The 20,898-nt window shown below is 36.4% G+C and overlaps 1 protein-coding gene across 4 annotated transcripts in view; it reads right to left on the reverse strand.

Moving 5' to 3' along the window:
- The window catches only part of ARFIP1 (ADP ribosylation factor interacting protein 1), a 104,736-nt gene that overhangs the window by 18,798 nt on the left and 65,040 nt on the right, over positions 1 to 20,898 (reverse strand). For all 4 annotated transcript variants that reach the window (XM_044224860.1, XM_044224862.1, XM_044224859.1 and 1 more), the window contains 2 exons: positions 14,687 to 14,844; positions 7,272 to 7,446 (listed from right to left, as the gene is read on the reverse strand). In XM_044224860.1, the coding sequence (XP_044080795.1) occupies positions 7,272 to 7,446; positions 14,687 to 14,844 (333 nt within the window). The remainder of the gene's footprint in view (positions 1 to 7,271; positions 7,447 to 14,686; positions 14,845 to 20,898) is intronic.

A 20,898-nucleotide genomic window follows, 5' to 3' on the forward strand; every position in this document is an offset into this window, starting at 1 on the left:
TTATCTTTCAGGAAATATAAATCTTAAGTTATTTTTTCGTATTTTATGTGATTCTAAGCCATATAAAAAGTTGTTTTAAAAAAATAAACATGAATTGTTCACACTCATGTGCAGATTTTTCTCTATTTTTTTGCTTCCTCTTTCCATGCAACAGTATACACTGCAGATAATAGCAGCATTTCTTTTCTTTTCTTTCTTTCTTTTTTTTTTTTTAAGATTCTATTTATTTATTTGACAGAGAGAAAGAGAGATCACCAGTAGGCAGAGAGGCAGGCAGAGAGAAGAGGGAGAAGCAGGCTCCCCGCTGAGCAGAGAACCCTATGTGGGGCTTGATCCCAGAACCCCGAGATTATGACCTAAGCCAAAGGCAGAGGCTTAACACACTGAGTCACCCAGGCACCAAAAAAGCAGCATTTCTGAGAGAGTATATTTTGCCCTCACTAAAGCAAAGAATGCAGTAATCAGGATTTGCCCTTCTATCCTGTCGTGGCCGACTCTCATTTTCTTGCATCTCTTTATCTTCCCTGCAGTGTGCCTCTAATTCTGGGAAGAAATGCAAACACATTTGCTAAAATAACTACTATATATTTAAAATCATTGCTAGGCATCACGAGGGCCATAAAAGGAGGCATGGTACCTTTCTCACAAAGTCTACAAAACACCAGAAATGTCTATTTTCTTCACTTTACTAAAGTAGTGTCTATTTTGTTTTGAACCATGAAAGGAACAATAAAAGGTAAATAAACTGCCTTAAGTCACAAAATAGCTCATGTTACATTACTCAAAGGTGTGGAAAAGGAGAAAGAATGATGAAAAGAAACATTAGAAGAGCCTAATTAACTTCGTTTTTATTGCTACGCAACTCAAATGTCGTTTAGTAAAACAAGGAAGAGAATATCAGAGATTAATAAGAGTTGTTTAGGTTAAATGTAAACACAATGTATCTTAGCAGTGGGTGGATAAAGTATGGATTTCACATAATAGAAGAATTAAAGTTTCTCCATTAAGAGCAAGTTATACATAAGAGATATGTGCACTATCAGCACAAACACAGGAATATGTGTATTTTATACACCTATTTCCTCTGTTTTGTCAGAGATAAGGAAGTTTAGACTAAGGACATATAACAAATCAATTTTCTAAACTATAGCTCAGACTTGACCTTTAAATTCCTCTCAAAAAAAAAATCTTTTTTAAAGTTCTAAGAATGAAACAAACAAAACATTCTCACAATGTTTGGCTATGAAAATTTATTACAACAGTCACTGGAATGTTTCTTAGTCCTTTATTCAGTGATTATTTGCTTTTACTTTATGCACCATTTTAGCTGTTTGGTTATCTGGCCTCTCATTTTAGAAAAGAAGTGTTGCTATGGGAAGACACTCCAAAAGCCATGAAATGAGAACCTAAAGAAAGTTTCTTCCCCGCAAAAGCTGTAAAAACAGCTTTAAAAAAAAAAAGCAGTAGCCTTCAGGACATTATCAAATTACAAACTAGCACACTCAATGAAGTTTCAAATAAATTTTTATGTTCTTAAAAATTCAACACACAACATTTAAGAAATAGGAAGAGTATATTATATTATGTTAAAATCCAAATGCTAAGTAGGTTATCTGACAACTATGTATAAAGGAGATATTAAGGTACAAATTCAGTTACAGTTCAACAAAAGAAGAGAAAAACAAGATTTGAGGCATTTAACACTGCCAAGAAAGCAAACAGGGATGACAGACAGTTTCTAGGCCTAAAGCCTTGCTTTTTCCTCCCTTTGTTAGAGCTATTAAAAATAAAAGGGTAAAAAGGCTGCTTAACAATAAAAAAAAAGTTTTCTCATGAATCTGTCTTCATCCAAATTAGAGCTACTGATTGCTTAAAGTGACAGAGATCAATATTATCTCTACAGTTTTGAAGAGTTAAATAAGATAAAAAGAACAGGGTTTCTTTGATTGTATTTTAGGGTTCAAATACAGGGTTCAAAGTGAAACTCAGGTTATTGACAACTGTGGAAAGCTGAAAACAAAGACTATCTCTAGACTCTCTAAGAACATAAATCCTTGAGAATAAAGGCAGGTTTAAAAAATTTTCATAGTAAAAAACGTCAAAAGAAGATATGACAGGGGCGCGTGGGTGGCTCAGTGGGTTAAAGCCTCTGCCTTCTGCTCAGGTCATGATCCCAGGGTCCTCGGATCGAGTCCCACTTCGGGCTCTCTGCTTAGCGGGGAGCCTGCTTCCTCCTCTCTCTCTGCCTACTTGTTAAATAAATAAATAAATAAATAAATGTTAAGTAATTATAAATAAGTATTAAATAAATAAGTAAATAAGATCTATTAAATAAATAAATAAAATCTAAAAAAAAACCCCCCAAAACAAAAAAAACATATGACAACGTTATTCTCAAAAGGCAATGATTTCCAAATCTTTATCTCTGAGGCCTTGACCCTGTGCATCCAAACTCCAAACTCACATCATTAACTTCCTACCAACTATTTCCATGTGAGTATTTTGTCATCGTCTCAAACTAAACACGAGGCTAACTGGAACAAATACCCGCTCTTCATCCCTCACAACCTTCCAGCCAAACTAGCTTCCTCTGTTGATTTCCAACCCCTGCCACACAGCCTTGAAATCACTGTATTCTTTCCTTTCTGCTGCTACTGCAATAACCATAGGTCAGACTCTCATTTGGCTAAGAAATTTTTCACTGGTTTGCTTCTACTGTCTATCTGCCTTTAAGCTATAGTGCCTGAAGAATGTTAAGTCATATTTTTTTTTTAATATTTTATTTATTTATTTGACAGGCAGAGATTACAAGTAGGCAGAGAGGCAGGCAGAGAGAGAGAGAGGAGGAAGCAGGCACCCCGCCAAGCAGAGAGCCCAATGTGGGGCTCGATCCCAGGACCCTGGGATCATGACCTGAGCCAAAGGCAGAGGCTTTAAACCACTGAGGCACCCAGGCACCCTGTTAAGTCATATTTTTTTTCTGTTACTCCTAACTTTACAAATTCTTTCTTTCTTTCTTTTTTTAAAGACTTTATTTATTTATTTGATACAGAGAGAGAAAGCGAGCGAGCGCACAAGCGGAGGGAGCAGGAGACGGACAGAGAGAAGCAGGCCCCCCTGAGCAAAGAACCTGATCCCAGGACCAGGGATCATGACCTGAACCAAAGGCAGACACTTAATCAACTGAACCATCCAGAAGCCCCCTAACGTTACAAATTCTCTAATGCCAACTACATATAGTTGGTTATGAGAGGCATCTGAAAGACACTAAAACTTTATAAACCTGGCTGGTCCCTCATTGCTCAGTATGCATCCTTTTTGAGGCTATAATTCAATCTTTATGGGATCAAGGCTCAATATAATGTGGCTTTCAATTACCTTTCTGATTCTCTCTTCCTTTAAAGCACATCAAGGTTATGTCCTATAATGGTAGTCTACTTCTCTGCTAAACACAAATGTTCCTCTATTTGCACATGTCGGCCACTGCCCTTGCCAAGCAAGTTTTCCTCCCACATCTCTTAGGCCTGTCCTCCTGATCTTTCAAGGCTAGGTTGAAATCCTGTCTCTTAAAGATTTCCTTGAAGATTTGAACCTTTATGGTTAATTCACTACTTTTGCTACTGAGAAACTATTACTTAACTAATGCCAAATGATATAAATTTAGTATTTTAAATTAATATGCTGAAATAAATACAGTTCATGTCTCCTGCCACATCTTTTCTAATGTCAATTTCTGCTCATATCAGCAAACATGAAACAAAGTAGGCAGGATACAGGTTAAGTTTAAAAGCCACCAGGGGAAGGTGCGAAGGTGATAACTTCTAGAAAACAAGCCCATCCTATGCTTTTGTAACTCCCTAGATCATGAATTTTATCTTCCTTCTTCTTTATCCCTTCACCTAGCAAAGAGCCTGGCACACAGTAGGAATCCTACAAATAATGGTGAATGGTACTTTACAGAGGACAGTCTGTCTTTTCACTCACCTAACACAAGGCATGATTTACGCTCATTTTCTAGAGGAAAATACAGAGGCTTGGAGATTCGTCCAAGATCATGAAATAAGCAGGAGGCAAAGGTGGGTATGGAACTCAGGTTTTCACATTATTAATCTGGAATTTTTTACAAAGGACACAGTCCACCTTGCCTATTCATTAGCCTACGCTGCTCCGCTCTAGGGCACAGCAGAGCCCAGCACAGCATAAAACAAGTGAGGCCAAGCAAGGGCAGAGACGTACACAATTTCTGTTCTACCCGCCGCCTCTGTACCTCCTTTCTATTTCTCACATTAGCATGAAAGCTGTTTTCCAGATACAACAAACACGGCTACTTTAGGCAGTAATGCACTAGATGGAGACAGGCCCCAAATCATTTCTTCAGTCTATTTTCCACAGCTCAAATACTAACTTTGATGTTCCCAGAATCTAGAACTTCTCCTAGAGCCTAGGTATGTCAACTCTTCCTGATAAATGAGAAACGACTTTAGAGTGGACAGATCAGGGAAACCAAGGTTCAAAAGATCAGAAGTGAAGGGCATATATGAACACAGAAGGTGATGTAAAACAAATTCACTCATCTGTGAAATATGGATGACAAGCACATCTGATTCATGAAAATGTAAACCTCAAAAGGACAGAGATTTTGTCTTTTTTGTTCATTGACATATTCCCAGTATATATTCACTACTATTTACTGGAAGAATTAAAGTAGGAAGATTGTTAAAAGGATTAGGTGAAAGAATGTATGTAAAATGCATAGTAACTGACAAATAAGAAGTGCCTTCTCTGATTCATGTCTACATCTGGGTGTCTGGGTGTCTCCTAAGTCTCAAAAGTAGTTATAGTAAGTAAGACAAGTGGCAATCACATGGCCATTGTTTATTTATCCTTGTGTGATTTTCCTATTTTATTTATGCTGGCAAGGACTAATAAAGCATTGTTTGCTTTAGGATACTGATTCTTTCAACATTACTTTCTCTTTTTTTGGCAGGGAACAGGCAGAGGGTGAGTGAGAGAGAATTTAAGCAGACTCCACACTCAGTGTGGAGCGTGACCTGAAGCTTAATCTCATGAGCTCATGACCTGAACTGAAATCAAGGACACTTAACCAACTAAGCTACCCAGGCACCCCAATTTCTTTCCCTCTTTATAAAGGCAACACAACCATCTAAAATATAGAAATAAATATAGAAAACAAAAATTACCCATAATCTTATTATCCCCAGAATAGTACACAATACCATTAGATTCCAAAAGAACACAATTACCATTTTATAGATTTCCTAAAATCAATTTCTCTATTTGAAGAGGTTCTGAATGCCTAAATTAGATGAATTCCTTTGTTTCCTTTCCAATTAGCTTTGGATAAAGCCTCTCAAATGCTAGCTAGCATACTTCACTTAGCCCTATCCTGTATAGTGCTGATCTATTATAGGGGAATATATAAAAATATTTTTATATAAAATATAAATCTACATCTAAATATTGATATATTCCTATCTATTAAAATGCTAAGCCATGCAACTGATCTCTTTCTCTCTCTACATATATATCTATAGAGAGAGACATCTACACAGATATATATGAATGGACTAAAAGGAATGTTACATTATATGCTCAGCTACGGCATGCTGGAAGACTATATTCTTATTGGAATAATGCTGGGCAATTTGTCTGATCTGCTAAGGTTTCTTTTACTGCCATGGTAATGGTTTTTGGGAAATACTTTTTACCCACTGTAGCGAAAAAACTAAGTGGTAGTGCAGGACTTGGCAGATCCTGAGGAAATGTAATACTCTGCAGCTTTTATGGTAGCCAGAAGAGTTTCTAAAAAAAATGTTAAGGAAAACAAGAGGATATCAACAGACAATAACAAGTGAAGAATAATTTTAAGAGGGTACCTAAAGAAAGTAGATCTGAACACCTACTGTGACTTGAAAGGATATGAAAAGCACGAAAATACCACCAATATGCAGTAGAAATATCCCATCTCCACAGGACTAAACCATTCCACCTACTCTTGGGCTATGCCACTATTGGGTCTCCTGTTTCCAGAATTGTAATCCCGTCACAGAACTCAATATGTATGTCACGTTAAAAACATTAAACACAGGGGCATCTGGGTGGCTCAGTTGGTTTGGCGTCAGACTCCTGATTTCAAAGATCTCAGGGTTCTGAGATTGAGCCTTGGTTCAGGCTCCACATTCAGTGGGGAGTCTGCCTGAGATTCTCTCTCTTCTTTTCTCCTTCCCCACTGGGCTCCAGAGAATGCATGTTCTCTCTCTCTCAAAAAAAATAAATCTTAAAAAAAATGTTAAACACAGGAAGCTGTCCTTTACTTAAACTAAAACTCAGGAGCCTGTTACGGTATGAATTTGTCTCCAAGTGAAGCCTACAGCAGGTCCATCTCAGTTTTTACTGTTCTAGTTCTTAGACAGGTTCATGTTATACAAAAATAATGTGGAAAATTGATTTCTTGGCTTGTTTCTTCTAGGTTATGCTAACTATAGCTCATAGCTGGACCCTTTAGTCATTCCTCATTTACCAGTTACTAGGAAGAATGTTCTTTCCTTCCTGAAATCTGTACCTATCATTAATAAAAAGGTCTCAAAATATTCAAAGCAGAATTTATCAATGTGTAACTTTTTATTTTATTATTTATTTATTAATTTTCAGATTTATTTATTTTTTTAAGATTTTATTTATTTATTTGACAGAGAGAGAGCGCACAAAAGTAGGCAGAGCAGCAGGTAGAGGGAGAAAGAAGTAGGCTCCTCGCCAAGCAAGGAGCCTGATGTGGGACTCAATCCCAGGACCCTGGGATCATGACCTGAGCCGAAGGCAGCCGCTTAGCCAACTGAGCCACCCAGGCATCCCCAAATTTTACTTTTTTAAAGTAATCTCTACAACCAGCACAGGCTCAAACTCACAGCCCTGAGATCAAGAGTCTGATACCACCAACTGAACCAACTGAACCATCCAGGTGCCCCAAAACAACTCCAATCTGAAGGTCAATGGTTGAACATCAAATTTTTGCCAACTGTTACACGTGAAAGACTGGAACAGTAGGGCTGATGATGATTTCTATGATAGAAAGGTAAATATATTTTTCGTTCTTCTAAAAACTCAAGCACTCATTATAGCTGGAATTCCACTGTGCAACTGTAATGAAAGAGAGCTAAGAGAAACAAAAAACTTTCTATTTATATCTCTTTGGGGTGACATTATTTTAAAGTCCACAAAAATTTATCTCAGAAGGTAAAGACTAAATTTACCTTATTTTCTTCTAGAAATTTCAACTTGATAGAAACATCATTACGCATTTTATCATATTTTTCCTTATGTGCTTGAAACAGATGTTGTGACTGCTCAATCTTTGGCAGAGTGTTGGCATCACGTGGTCCAAGATTCAGTTCTTCCAAATCAGTGCGATATGCATCATATTCTATCCTGGAAAGAACAGAGTAAGTGAAGCATATTACAAAAATGGAGTGAAATAAGTTTAGGAGGTAAGCTGGATGTATATGACAGTCTTATGTACTACATTAATAGATAATTCTCATATATACATTACATCTTATATATATATTTTTTTTTAAGATTTTATTTATTTATTTGACAGACAGAGATCCAAGTAGGCAGAGAGGCAGGCAGAGAGAGAGAGAGGAAGGGAAGCAGGTGCCCTGCTGAGCAGAGAGCCTGATGCGGGGCTCGATCCCAGGACCCTGGGATCATGACCTGAGCTGAAGGCAGAGGCTTACCCCACTGAGCCACCCAGGTGACCCACATCTTATACTTTTAAAATCATGTATTTCTTTAATACAAAGAGCTATTAATATAAGCATGGCGGGGGAGCTCCTTACTAATCTCATTAACTACTCTTTTTTTTTTTTTTTAAAAGATTTTATTTGTGTATTTGACAGACAGAGATCACAAGTAGACAGGCAGGGAGAGAGAGAGAGAGAGGGAAGCAGGCTCCCTGCTGAGCAGAGAGCCCAATGCAGGACTCGATCCCAGGACCTTGAGATCATGACCTGAGCCGAAGGCAGCGGCTTAACCCACTGAGCCACCCAGGCGCCCCTCATTAACTATTCTTCTCAAAGTACAGTATTAATTGACAAATAGAATTTTCACAATTTAAAAACCAGTTTAAAAAACAGATGTCAAAACCTAATGCTAACAAGATCAAGTGACAGATCTCACATGGGAATTGGTTAATACCAATAAGGCAAAGCATATGAAGATAGCAGACTTTATGATGACATACTTGAACTGGTAAAAAGGAAGTTACACTGAGGGCCAGCAGCCCTGACAGTATAGTCTGGCCAGAAAGGCACAACAGAAATACAATGCAAGTCACATCTGTAACTTAAAATTTTCTAGCAGTCACATTAAAATAACAAAAACTATTTCACCTTTTATTTATTTATTTTTAGAAAAGATTTTATTTATTTATTTGACAGAAGAGAGAAAGTACAAGCAGGGAGAGTGGCAGGCAGAGGAAGAAGCAGGCTCCCCGCTGAGCAGGAAGACTGACACAGGACTCCATCACAGGACACTGAGATCATGACCTAAGCCGAAGTCGGACTCTTACTGGACTGAGCCTTTTAAATAATATTTTATTTTATTCAGGGTATCTACAATATTATCATTGCAACATGTAATCAATGTAAAAAGGTTGTTAATGAACTATTTTACTTTTTCGGGGAGTAGTAATGAAGTCTCTGAAGTCCACCGTATATAATACACAACTATCACATGTCAATTTAGGCTAACTGCATTTCAAGGGCTCAACACACATGTGGCTAGTAGCTACCATACAGGACAGAGCAACTCTGGATGGATTTCTGTAACATTAGTATTTAGAACCTAACAATGACATCTATAACAGAGCACTTAACACCTTGTGCTCCTTTTGATGCTTACTCCCTAGTATTCTCCTGCCACTAAAACAGGTACCTCCCACCACCACTCTGAGATCACACTGCACTTCATATTGTCTCTATCACAGCACCTATGTAAGCACACTACTACCTTGTTTATTAAACGGTGACTTATCTGGGAGTCTCTACTATTCAGTTCTCAATTAAGATCAATGTGATCTCTGATTTAGTAAAAATCAGCATCACAAAGCTTATGCCCTAGCACCAGATCCCTTTATTCAATATCTAGAGTATAATCTTTATCTCTTAATCTGGCAATTAAGAATATTTTAAAGATGTATTTATTTATTTGAGAGAGAGAACATGTGCACATGAGGTTGGGGGGGGAAGCAGAGGGAGAGAAATGCGAGTAAACTCTTGGCTGGGTATGGAGCCCAATGCAGGGTTAGATCTCACAAACCTGAGGAACATGGCCTAAGCTGAAAAAAGAGTCGGATACTCAACTGGCTGAACCATCCAGGCGCCATTTAAGAATATTTTATTGTATTTTTTAAAGAGTATTTATTTATTTATTTGAAAGAAAGGGAGAGTAAGAGAGCACAAGCAGGGAGAGAAGCAGACTCCCTGCTGAGCAGGGAGCCCGATGCAGGGCTCGAACCCAGGATCAGGAGATCATGACATGAGCGGAAGGCGGATCCTTAAACTGACTGAGCCATCCAGGTATCCCCTTTAAAAATATTTTAAACAACATAAACTATATTTCAATGTGACTTGAGAATTTATTTTTACCTGTACTGGATTTACCAAACTTGATCTTTTAGGGCCAAAAGAGAATCATTCATTCACCAATACATTGATTCATTCAACAAGTATTAAGTGAGCTCCAGGCACTGTTAGAAACCAGAGCTATAAAGATGAACAGATTAAGTTTATCTCCAAGAAACTTGGAGTCTAGAGGGAGAGAAGCTCTTAAACAACTACAACAAAATGAGATAATGGTAACTGCCATGAGGGAGGGAGAATAAGGTACAGTGAAAATCAAGAGGAAGAACTCCTGACTTAAGTATCTCAGAACAGAATTAAAACACTAAGATCAAATTTTAAAGGATGGTAAAAGCTTCTGAGGTAGACTGTGGCAGGGAAACAGAGCAATCCAGGAAGAGAAAAGCATGAAAAAAGCAAAGATTTGTAAGATACCATGATACATCTGGGAAGTAATTCTGTATGTCATAACCTGAAGTTGGAACATGATATTGGAAGGCATTAAAAGCAGACAAGTAGGCAAGACGGGATCGGATTTAATCTGGTAAGTCAAGTGATGTGATGGGAAGCCATTTAAGAACTCTGATCTAAAAAGTGACATGTTCTACTTGTTCAGAATAGAAAGCCGGCTCTATAGTCAGAAATGGAGGATGGACTGGAGTAGATTAAGAAGCAGAAACAAGGAAACCAATTAGAAGACCATGGGCAAAGAGAATGAGTCACAGAATCAAGACAGTGACAGTGGGGCTAAGAAGGGGAGATAGATATTGAGGATTCAGGAGGCAAGACTGACTTGGTAATGATAAACAAGTAAGTTAAATTCCATGAGTTCTCTAGCCAAACTGAATGACCACTCTGACCTTCGCTGGTTCTAATGTCTTGAGCTAGAAATAATTCTTTCTGCTTCAGTTTTTCATCTATAAATGAGAATAACAACCTCCACAAAAAAATATAGAGTACTTAGGATTCCTGGGAATAACTAGGTTTTTTAGAGTGCTTATTATAATGGCCAAATTAGAAGAGGGCTAGCCAGACGTAAATATACTAATAACAATAAAAAAATAAAAGAAAAAAAGTAGGACAAAAATAAATAGTGACATATGGTATTTAATGTGAAGACAAATATCCTTCATCAGCCCTGGAGCACATTTCTAAATAATAAGATTAATATAAACATAATCAAATTTATAATACTGAACTGATATCCCTTAATTTTTAAATCCAGAGTTTGTAGATGGTAGCAAAGAAAAACTTCCCATGAGAGCTTCTCTAACAGTGCTCACTGCCACCATGAAGAGAAGCACACTAAATTTTCAAAATGCAACTCTTCAAGGTTGCCAGTATGAATTGAATCCGTATCAATAAAGTTAATGAGAGTTGGTTACTTTATGGCTTGTGTAAAACTTCTAGAGAAACAGGTGTCCACATCTGAAAAGTCTTGACCACAATTGACTCACTTGTTGGTGCTGCTGTGGAGAAGTATTGAATGGGCTGTTACGAGATTTTCTAAACATGGAGCACTAGAGGGCTAGGAACTACTTGTACACAATGCATAATAGGAAGCCTTAAAAGGCCACCTGGACATCTGCCTAAATTGCCACTTTCTGTGCTGATCAAATAGCTGACCCATACCCTAAAGTCAGTAAATTCTGGTTCTGACAGAGAAGAAAATTCAGCTACTGAGAAACTTTTAATCTGGGGTTCTTTTTATTTTTATTTTTTTTAAGAGTTTTTTTTTTTTTTTTTTAAAGATTATTTATCTATTTACCTGACAGAGAGAGAGAGAGATCACAAGTAGGCAGAGAGGCAGGCAGGGAGAGAGGAAGGGAAGCAGGCCCCCTGCTGAGCAGAGAGCCCGATGCGGGACTCGATCCCAGGACCCCGAGATCGTGACCCGAGCCGAAGGCAGCGGCCCAACCCACCGAGCCACCCAGGCGCCCCAGGTTCTTTTTAAACGTTATCCCTCTGCAGGCAATGTTTTAGTATTTACAACTAGTGAATTCCTCAGTTACTTCAATAAACAGTACAGGAAAGTCAAACCCAAGCTAAGATTAATGAATAAAATCACATTGTAATTTCAATTAAAAAAAATGAAATATGGGGTGAGGTCATTATTGTTGTTAGTTTTTAAACTACACACAGAGGTTGTTAAAGATTTCCTGTTAACCACTTACCAAGGACATATAACCTGATTTATAACTCTGTTTGAAGTCTCACATAAACCTATATATTAAGACAGATTAAAATTTTTAAAAAATATTTTATTTATTTGAGAGAGAGGAAGAGAGTAAAAGAGGGAATCTCAAGCAGACTTGCCCTGAGAACGGAGCTTGATGTGGGGCTCAATCTCACAACCCCCAGATCATGACTTGAGCCCAAATCAAGATCAGGCTCTGAGCCCGTAGACTGAGATCTTTTATCACACTGTACTTTAAGTCAGGTATCTCAGTATAAGATGTGAAAATTATTATTATTAAAGATTTTATTTTTAAGTAATCTCTATATCCAGTGTAGGGCTTGAACTCACAACCCTGAGAACCCAAGTCACATGACTGAGCCAGCCAGGTATATCATAATTTTTTAAGTAGATACGAAAATTTGAGATAAATCCAATTCAAGTTTGAGACCGAATGATCAAAAGTAAAAGGTAGAAAGCCAATGGGCTCTCATTTTGGCTTTGAAATTGGCTCCAAATGAGCAAACCTTTTAACCTCCAGAGGCTTATTTTTCTCCTCTACCAATGAAAAAAATGACTCATACTGTTGACTTATCTAATGAATTTGTCCTTCTTTATTATGGCTTAATATTCAGAAAGCAATTTTTTTAAGGTAAACTATATGCCCGACACAGGGCTTGAATTCACAACCCCAAGATCAAGAGTCACATACTCTACCAACTAAGCCAGCTAGTCAGTTGCTCAGTAAAATGGGTTAATATTTTTATTTTTATTTTTTATTTTTTAAAGATTTTATTTATTTATTTGACACAGAGAGAGAGAGATTACAAGTAGGCAGAGAGAGAGGCAGAGAGAGAGGGGGAAGCAGACGCCCCGCTGAGCAGAGAGCCTGATGCAGGGCTCGATCCCAGGACCCTGAGATCATGACCTGAGCTGAAGGCAGAGGCTTAACCCACTGAGCCACCCAGGGGCCCCAAGGGTTAATATTTTTAAAAGCACCTTAGAAATGATGGCTAAAAAGAAATATTATATGCTAAAATAAAACATTCTTTAAAACATACTAATCAAAAATATATTTTAGGTACTAGAAATATTTTCAGAATAGGTGGACAATTACAAAGTATAGAAACAGAAACTAAATTCAAGAAATTCTTGACTAGGAGGTGGTGGGGGTAATTTGGGAACAAAAGAATTTTCCTCTTCAAAACCCATAAATATGAAAACAATCTGAAAGACTGGAAAATAATAATGCTTAAAAGAAAGAGATAAAAGGAAAAGAGTACTTACTATGTGCAAATTAGGATGTCACAAATAAGGAACAGATTTGGAAAAGAATGAAATAAAATTTATACAAATAAAAAATACACAGATTATTCTTTTGAAAAATACAGACAATGTCCATGAAAAGATTTTAAATAGAGATGAGAACCAATTACTAAGAGTGTTAGTAAAGGGATTCCTACTAAAGGGTATCTTACTGAGAAATTCCTTCAATGTTCCTGGGGGAAAGCCTATTTTGATGGATTCCTTCTGTTTATTTTTTTCCACCTTCTGATTTTAGTACTGTGTTGGTAAATAATTCAAACAATACAGAAAAGTAAAAAACCAAGTCTAAAACCTAAACAGGGCACACAGCCCCATCTCCTCCCTTCTCCTACCAAATAACCACAGATATTTATCTTGATCTTCATTTCCAAGTCATTAAAAATTACATGTGAGTGCTAAAATTACAAACACAGAATAACAGAGAACCATCCCTTCTTGTGAAAAGATTAAAAGTTAACTTTCCAAGGGTTTTGGGGCTTTTACTTATGTGAAGCTTAAGGTAATATGTGAAGCACTCAAAAACTAGATGAGTTTAGAGTTTTCATAGCCATTTTCTCACATCATTAAACTAGGTTAAGGGGCCAAAACATAAAGTAATACTTCTAAAAGGTATAGTCTGTACTTATTTTTAAACTATGCTATAAAAAATATAACAGAAATTAGGATTTCAAGTACTGAGAGGAAAAAAAAAAGTAAATTAGAATAGAATGAATGGGAGAAAAATTGGACCTGGAATCAAAAGTTGGAAATGCTATTGCTGATCTGCTGAAATGTACTAGCTTACCTAACAGGATGGTTATGAGATAGAGAAATTAATGATGAGTGTGTGTGTGTGTATAAAATGTATGAAAACACTGCATTATAAACAGCTATAAGTATATACAAAAGGTAAACTATGAAAGAGTTTGAAGTTGATTATAACCTAGATAAGTGGAAGGCTAGGATGTTGGTATCCACAACATAAACAAAACCATGGAAGCAGAAAAGAGCTTGTGTACTGAATAGAGTGAAACTGTAAGTCTGGCTATTGTAGTGCTTCTGCTGGGAAGCAGCAGGAATAAGAATGAAGAGAAGCTTAAGGCCAGATTATAGAGGGCATCTAGTAACTAGTAGAACACAAGGCCTTATTCTTTTCTAATGAAGCTGGAACTAGGAGATCCTCTACCTCCCTATTCTCTAACAGGCAGGGGTGGGCCCATGACCAGGGCTCAGTGAGACACTCTCTAGGCAATAAAGCAAAATATTCAGGGGTCTTTTGGAAATGACTTATGGTAGCTGTGGCAACATCCAAGTACCAGAGGTACCCAGCTTCGGGGTCCTAATTAGATTCTTCTGATGCATTATCTTGATTTTGATTCCTGCTTATTTCCAGAATCTGTTCGCCTGCCTTTCTCTTTAGTTCTATGGGCTATCCTACAACCTTCTACTGTGTTCTTTTTCTGCCCATATTAGCCAGAGTTGATTCCTAGCATATGCAACTTAAAACCTTAACCGAATTATGTACCATCTGCAAAGAGATAATATAATGAAAATTTATACCTACCTGGCACTTTCATATTGTTTCACAGTCATTAATGTATCTTCAATTGTTTTATTCACCAAAGTGTTCACACTGGCAATGAAAAAATTAATGGCTCCAAGAAGAGTCTCTCCATTTTTAGCCAGTAGCTTCTGGGTATCTGCGTTATAGCCAAATTCTTCCTAAAACAAAAAAATCACCTTAACATATCCACTTATTAGTGAATGTGACAAAAAAAACCCCTCAAATATATCATTAATGGGAAAATATTTGATTTAGAAAATATTTAAAATATTAGAAGTTTTCTTCTAACTTCTAACTTCTATAGTTTTCTTCTTTTAATGTTTAAATAAGCAAATCTAAATCACAGCTAGCTATATAATTACCAAAAAAGTTCAGTAAACCAAAATTGTCATCAGCTCAGATGTATAGCTAGAATTAAATAATTTTAAAAAGTTAAACTACTTTGTACTAGAAAGAATATTTTCATTTCCATGTTTTGTTTTTACTATACTGTAAGCACAGATGTTAAGAAGAAAAATATAGCAGATTATTAATCAGAGAAACTGTAACTTTCACAACCAAATTAGGTTAACAATTGACCAAAACTTTCAGACATAAGACAGATTGCAATTTTTGTGTTTTGACATAATCTCCTTGGTGTATAAATATTAACAATGCACATTTCTTTGTGAACTCAGTGACTAGTTGACTCCCAAGCTCAGGTCTATGTAAGTGCACAGCTGGGGAAGGATCACTCAACACCAGTTCAAGTTCATTTGCTCTGAATAAACTGAGTCTTGGCCTAGAAAATGTTACATGTGACTCTTTCAGAAATGGTAAGTACTAACTCTAAACTTCCAGTAGTGAAAGACTGGAAAGCATTAACATTATCAGGATGCATCTGAACAAATAAAAGATTTGATCATAGCTTATTGTAGAATGTATCATTCAATTTGACAATTCTGAAGTTTGTTATGAAATACTTCTTAATTTCAGATGGTAAAAATGTAATATGAAATGAAATCTTAGGAAATGCAAGTTTAATGCTAGTGCTATAGATATAATTTCTAGGTGATAAAATATCCAATATAAATAAATAGCAGGAAAGTAGAATTATCTTTATTGTGCTAAAAGCATTTTCCATTTAAGAGATGTCCATGTAACTCTCTCTCTCTTTTTTTAAAGATTTATGTATTTGAGGGGCACCTGGGTGGCTCAGTCAGTTGATTGTCTGCCTTCAGCTCGGGTCATGATTCCAAATCCTGGGATCAGGCTCCCTGCTGCCTGCATCAGACTCCCTGCTCAGTAGGAGTCTGCTTCTCCTTCTCCCTCTGCCCCTCCCCCCTACTCACACTCTCTTTTGCTCGATCTCTCTCAAATAAATATAAAAGAAGATTTATGTATTTGAGAGAGAGTGTGCACGCGTGCACAAGTCAGGTGAGGGGTAGAGGAAGAAGGGGAGAGAGAATCTCAAGCCGACTGCATGCTGACCTGAGGCTTCATCCCAGGACCCTGATCATGAACTGAGCTAATATCAAGAGCTGGTCGCTCAACCAAATGAGTAACCCAGGTGCCCCAACACTGTTCACTTCTAAAAATTTTAAATATCCACAATTTCACATTATTAACACTGAAAATGCCACAAGTCCTAATTAGCCATAGGGAAAATGCAACCTAGAAGGCTAATCTTTTGATAAAAAACAACAACAAAAAACCCCCCTGTAACATAGTAAGATGAAATAGCAGCAGACTGAAAAGCTGTGTAGCAGAATTTGGAATACTATATTTACAATGAAAAAAGCAAACAGGAAGATTAAACTGCCACTGTTCTGTTTCATGGATGTAAATCCCACTTGTACTTCTGTGAAAAAAATATAAAACTTAAGATTTTAATGTATTAATTTAAACTTAACAGGCTAGAATAAAAAAGCTTTTATTTTTTATAGTAAGGTACAAGAGATATATTAAGTAAAAGATACAAAACAACTGGGACACTAGAAAGAAATGAATATACATATGTAAATGCATTATAAGAAACACAAATAAATATGCTTTTTTGGCACTGAAAATAAATAAAACATGATTCATCAACCTCATTTAGTTGATAAGTTGTTTTGGTATTTTCGGTTGGACAGGGACATTTTATACATTATAAACTGCCTTAGCAATTACAAATAAACTAAATACAAAGTAATTAAAGGGTTTATACATTTTGGTTCTAATCTGCCACTAAACAGGGAAGGCCAATACAATTTCCTTAATCTTAACACTTGCTTGATTTATATAGAGGGAGAAAAGTCTCAAAACATTTGAATTTTTTTTCTCTTTAGCTGCTCCTACCTCATTTACAACATTTACCAGATGTAAATGACCACTATTTCCCCTTAAATGTACACAGTAGGAGCAAATAACAGAAACATCTGACTAGATCTAAAACATCCAGTTTTAGTACTATAAATTATTACTTAATTAATAACAAGTGGGTTAATTTAAATACAGAGCAATAACTGATAATTGACAATAATATGGGCTATGTGAGCTTTTCTTATCTTGATGTAGATGTGAATTTCTAAATTGAGAAAAAATAATTTAATGAGGTAAAGTGCCATGCTTTAACAGAACTGGAAGTCAGAGGCATGTGATAAAATGGTAAAAATGAGAGGAGTCAAAGAGTTCGGCAGTTCACATTTTGATTCTGCTAATGACTGAATTTATCAGTTTTGTTAAATTCTTCGTATGTCAATTTCTTAGTAGTAATATGAAGATAGTTCTCTTACAAGTTTGACAGGAAGTGTAATGAGGTAACTTCCTTAAAGTTTCTGACAGATTATAGGCATTCAAAAAAGGTTCAGGAGATTTGTTTTTTCTTCTGCTGGATACTGGTTTTTTCTCTAGAAAATGAAAGAACTGAACTAATGGTTAAAGTTTTTTTCAACTCCCAATGCCACAATCCCAAAACAGCTATCATAACCATCATATTTTATTCAGTGCCTCTATGTGCCATACCTGTGCTAAGTATTGTCAATGAGTCTGTTAGTATGTCATAAGGTAGGAGAAAGTGGACACCAGCTCTTCATCACTGCGCTATCAACTTTTTCTCAATAGGCAAGGAAGAGTTACTTTGCTGGCTTGTGTGATTGAGCCTGATGACCAACAAAAAGGAAACTAGACTGCTGTAAGAATATACCTAGAATGTAGGCAACCTCTTAGGGCATCTCCTAGTACTCCTACCTACACCATGCCCTGTGATTAATGTCAGTGAAAAATGACAACCCATTTCAGCCAGGACTACTAATTGCCTGGATGCTTCAGGAATAAAGGTTTGTGTCACCCCACGAGGCAATGAAATGACAGGCTGAGGTATTAGCTGAGAGCTAATAAAATATGGAATGGGTAGTAGAAGAAGCTAAGACTCTGTGACCATCTATAGAAATGAAGACTACAATTGTTATGAATATTTGTTTTGTTATCAATATGTGTATGCATAAAGCATAACTTTGTTTTCTTCCCTCTCTTATCCCCTTAGCATACAACATAAGATATACTATTAACTTTACATCATAGTACTTAACTTATAGGAGACCAAGAGGAAAAGTATAGGATACAAAGGGAAAAAGTAAATGTCACTCAAGGACTCTGCACCAGTTTCTGGGGAAATGGCTAGTCTGTCTTTGGTAGCATGCAGGAGAGTCCTGTCATGTTAGGTGAAGCTAAGACTTCGCTATTGCCTTTATTTGGATGGAGATTAAGTATGGTTTAAGGATATGTTTATATGCGCTGCTAAAAAGAGTAGAGTGTGATGGTTAATTTTATGTGTCAACTTGATTAGACTAATGTGGCCAGTTGTTTGGTCAAATACCAATCTAGATGTTGCTATAAAGATACAGATTTTGTAGATATGATTAAAATTTGCAATAACAAACATTAAAGATATGACTTAAAGTTGACTTTAAAGAGATTAACCTCCAGAATGTAAGATTTGAAGTTGATTTTAAAGAGATTATCCTCCAGAATGTGGGTGGACTTCATTCAATCAGCTGAAGACCTTCAGAGCAAAAAGACTGAGGTTTCTTAGAGAAGAATTCTTCCTTAACACTGGAACATTAGAAATCTGGCCTCAGTTTCTAGACTACTGACCTACCATTCATAGTTCAGGCTTGCCAAGTCCCACAACCATGGGAGTCAAGTCCTTAAAATAAGTGTGTGTGTATTATGTACATATCTCATATTGGTTTTGGTTCTCTGGAATATCCTGATTTAAAAAATATCCATCCTATAAGTACTGATTCCAAATTTCATGCAGTCACCAACAGGTTCTAGCTTACCATGATTTTTATATTTATAAACACTGATGAGTATGTCCAATCCAATAAATTTTCTATTTCTTACATTATTTATTTCCTTCAAATCACATCTGCATATACATTTGCCTTTAGCATTTATTCACTAACAAATTCATGAAGTTTATTTTGATACCTAAGTCATCATAAAAGAATATAGTATGTCTTTTTAGCAAAATAGGATAGTCTAAATTCTTAGTGAAAAATGTTGCATGGGGGCACCTGGGTGGCTCAGTTGGTTAAGTATTTGACTCTTGATTTTGGCTCAGGTCATGATCTCAGGGTCATGGGATCAAACCCTGAGTCAGGCTCTGCAGTGAATGTGGAGTCTGCTTGTTCCTCTCCCTCCGTCCCTCCCTCTACTAGTGTGTGCATTTGTGTGCTCTCATGTGTGCTAATAAATGAATATGCAGAATCTTAAAAAAAAAAAAAGAAAAATGTTAAATGATGGGCTCATGTCTACTAGATAGACATGAGCTATGACTAACTAGATAAAAATACCCGTGATGATTAATTTTACATGCCAACTTGCCTAGGCCATGATGTCCAGATTTTGGTCAAACATTATTCTGGATATTTCAGTGCAGGTGTGTTTTTTTTTGAAGGAGATTAATATTTGAATTGGAGTGTGAGTAAAGCAGACTGCCCTCCACAATAGCAATGGACCTCATCCAATCAACTGAAGACCTTAACAGAATGAAGACTGAATTCCCTGGAACAACAAGGCATTTTGCTAAAAGACCGCCTTTGCACTTAAGCCGCAACTCTTCCTTGATTCTCTCCTGTCTGCCAACCTATTCCACAGGTTTTACATGTACCAAGACTCTAAAATCCTATGAACCAATCTCTTAAAATACATCTCTCTGTATATCTACATATCCTGTTGGTTCTTTGCCTACAGAACTTAACTAATACAGCACCATATTTCTTTTTTGTCCTTAAAAATTCACTGACTCTTGAGTTTAAGATAATTCATTTAGGATATTGTCATCAGAAGACTCAGACTGGGATTTCACTTGTATTAACTATTTTGCCATCATTGTTGAGTTAATGCTGCTGTCTCTCTGCAGTCATCTTCTGATTTTGTCTAATAACTATGAAATATCTTCCTCTGGTATTGTCTTCTCTTTGCCATTATATGGGCAAAAAATTGAAAAATTCTAAATTTTCAACTATGCTGCATAAACATTAAAAAAAAGACTACAAAGATATTTATCTATTACATTATTTTTTAAGGCAATGCCATCATACTTTTGTTTCGCTATCATCTTAGTAACTTTTAACATGGTTGGAAATAAAAGATAAGTAATGAAATAATTTCCAAGATGATGAAATAGCAAACTGTTTTAAGATCATTAAGATCCCAAACTGTGTCCTTGATTTCCAATGGACCCGTACGGCAGTTACAAGATAGAAACTTGTATTCTAGAGCACCTGGGTGGCTCAGTCAGTTAAGTGTCTGCCATTGGCTCAGGTCATGGGATCAAACCCTGTGTCCGGCTCCTTGCTCAGAGGGGAAGCCTGCTTCTCCCTCTCCCTCTGCCCTTTCCCACTCATGTTCTCTCTGACTCACTCTGCTCTCTCTCTCAAATAAATAAAATACCTTTTTAAAAAAGTTTTATTCTGTTAAAACAATTAATAATTTTTTCATTGTAATAAAACTCATGAATTATCAATCCTTACAAAGGATTAGAGATGATCAAATAAGAAACTAAAAAATTAAAACTGGGTCTAACAGACTTGAATACTGAGTATTAACCACCAGTTCTGTTTAAAAAAAAAAAAAAAGGATTTGACATCTAGAAAAAGCTAACAAAAGTACCTACTAGCTAATACTGAGCAATAAATGAGCTAATACATATATAAACCACTTAGAATAGTATCTGGCATATA

Source organism: Neovison vison, chromosome 11, assembly GCF_020171115.1.
Source record: "Neovison vison isolate M4711 chromosome 11, ASM_NN_V1, whole genome shotgun sequence".
NCBI classification, from domain to species: domain Eukaryota; kingdom Metazoa; phylum Chordata; class Mammalia; order Carnivora; family Mustelidae; genus Neogale; species Neogale vison.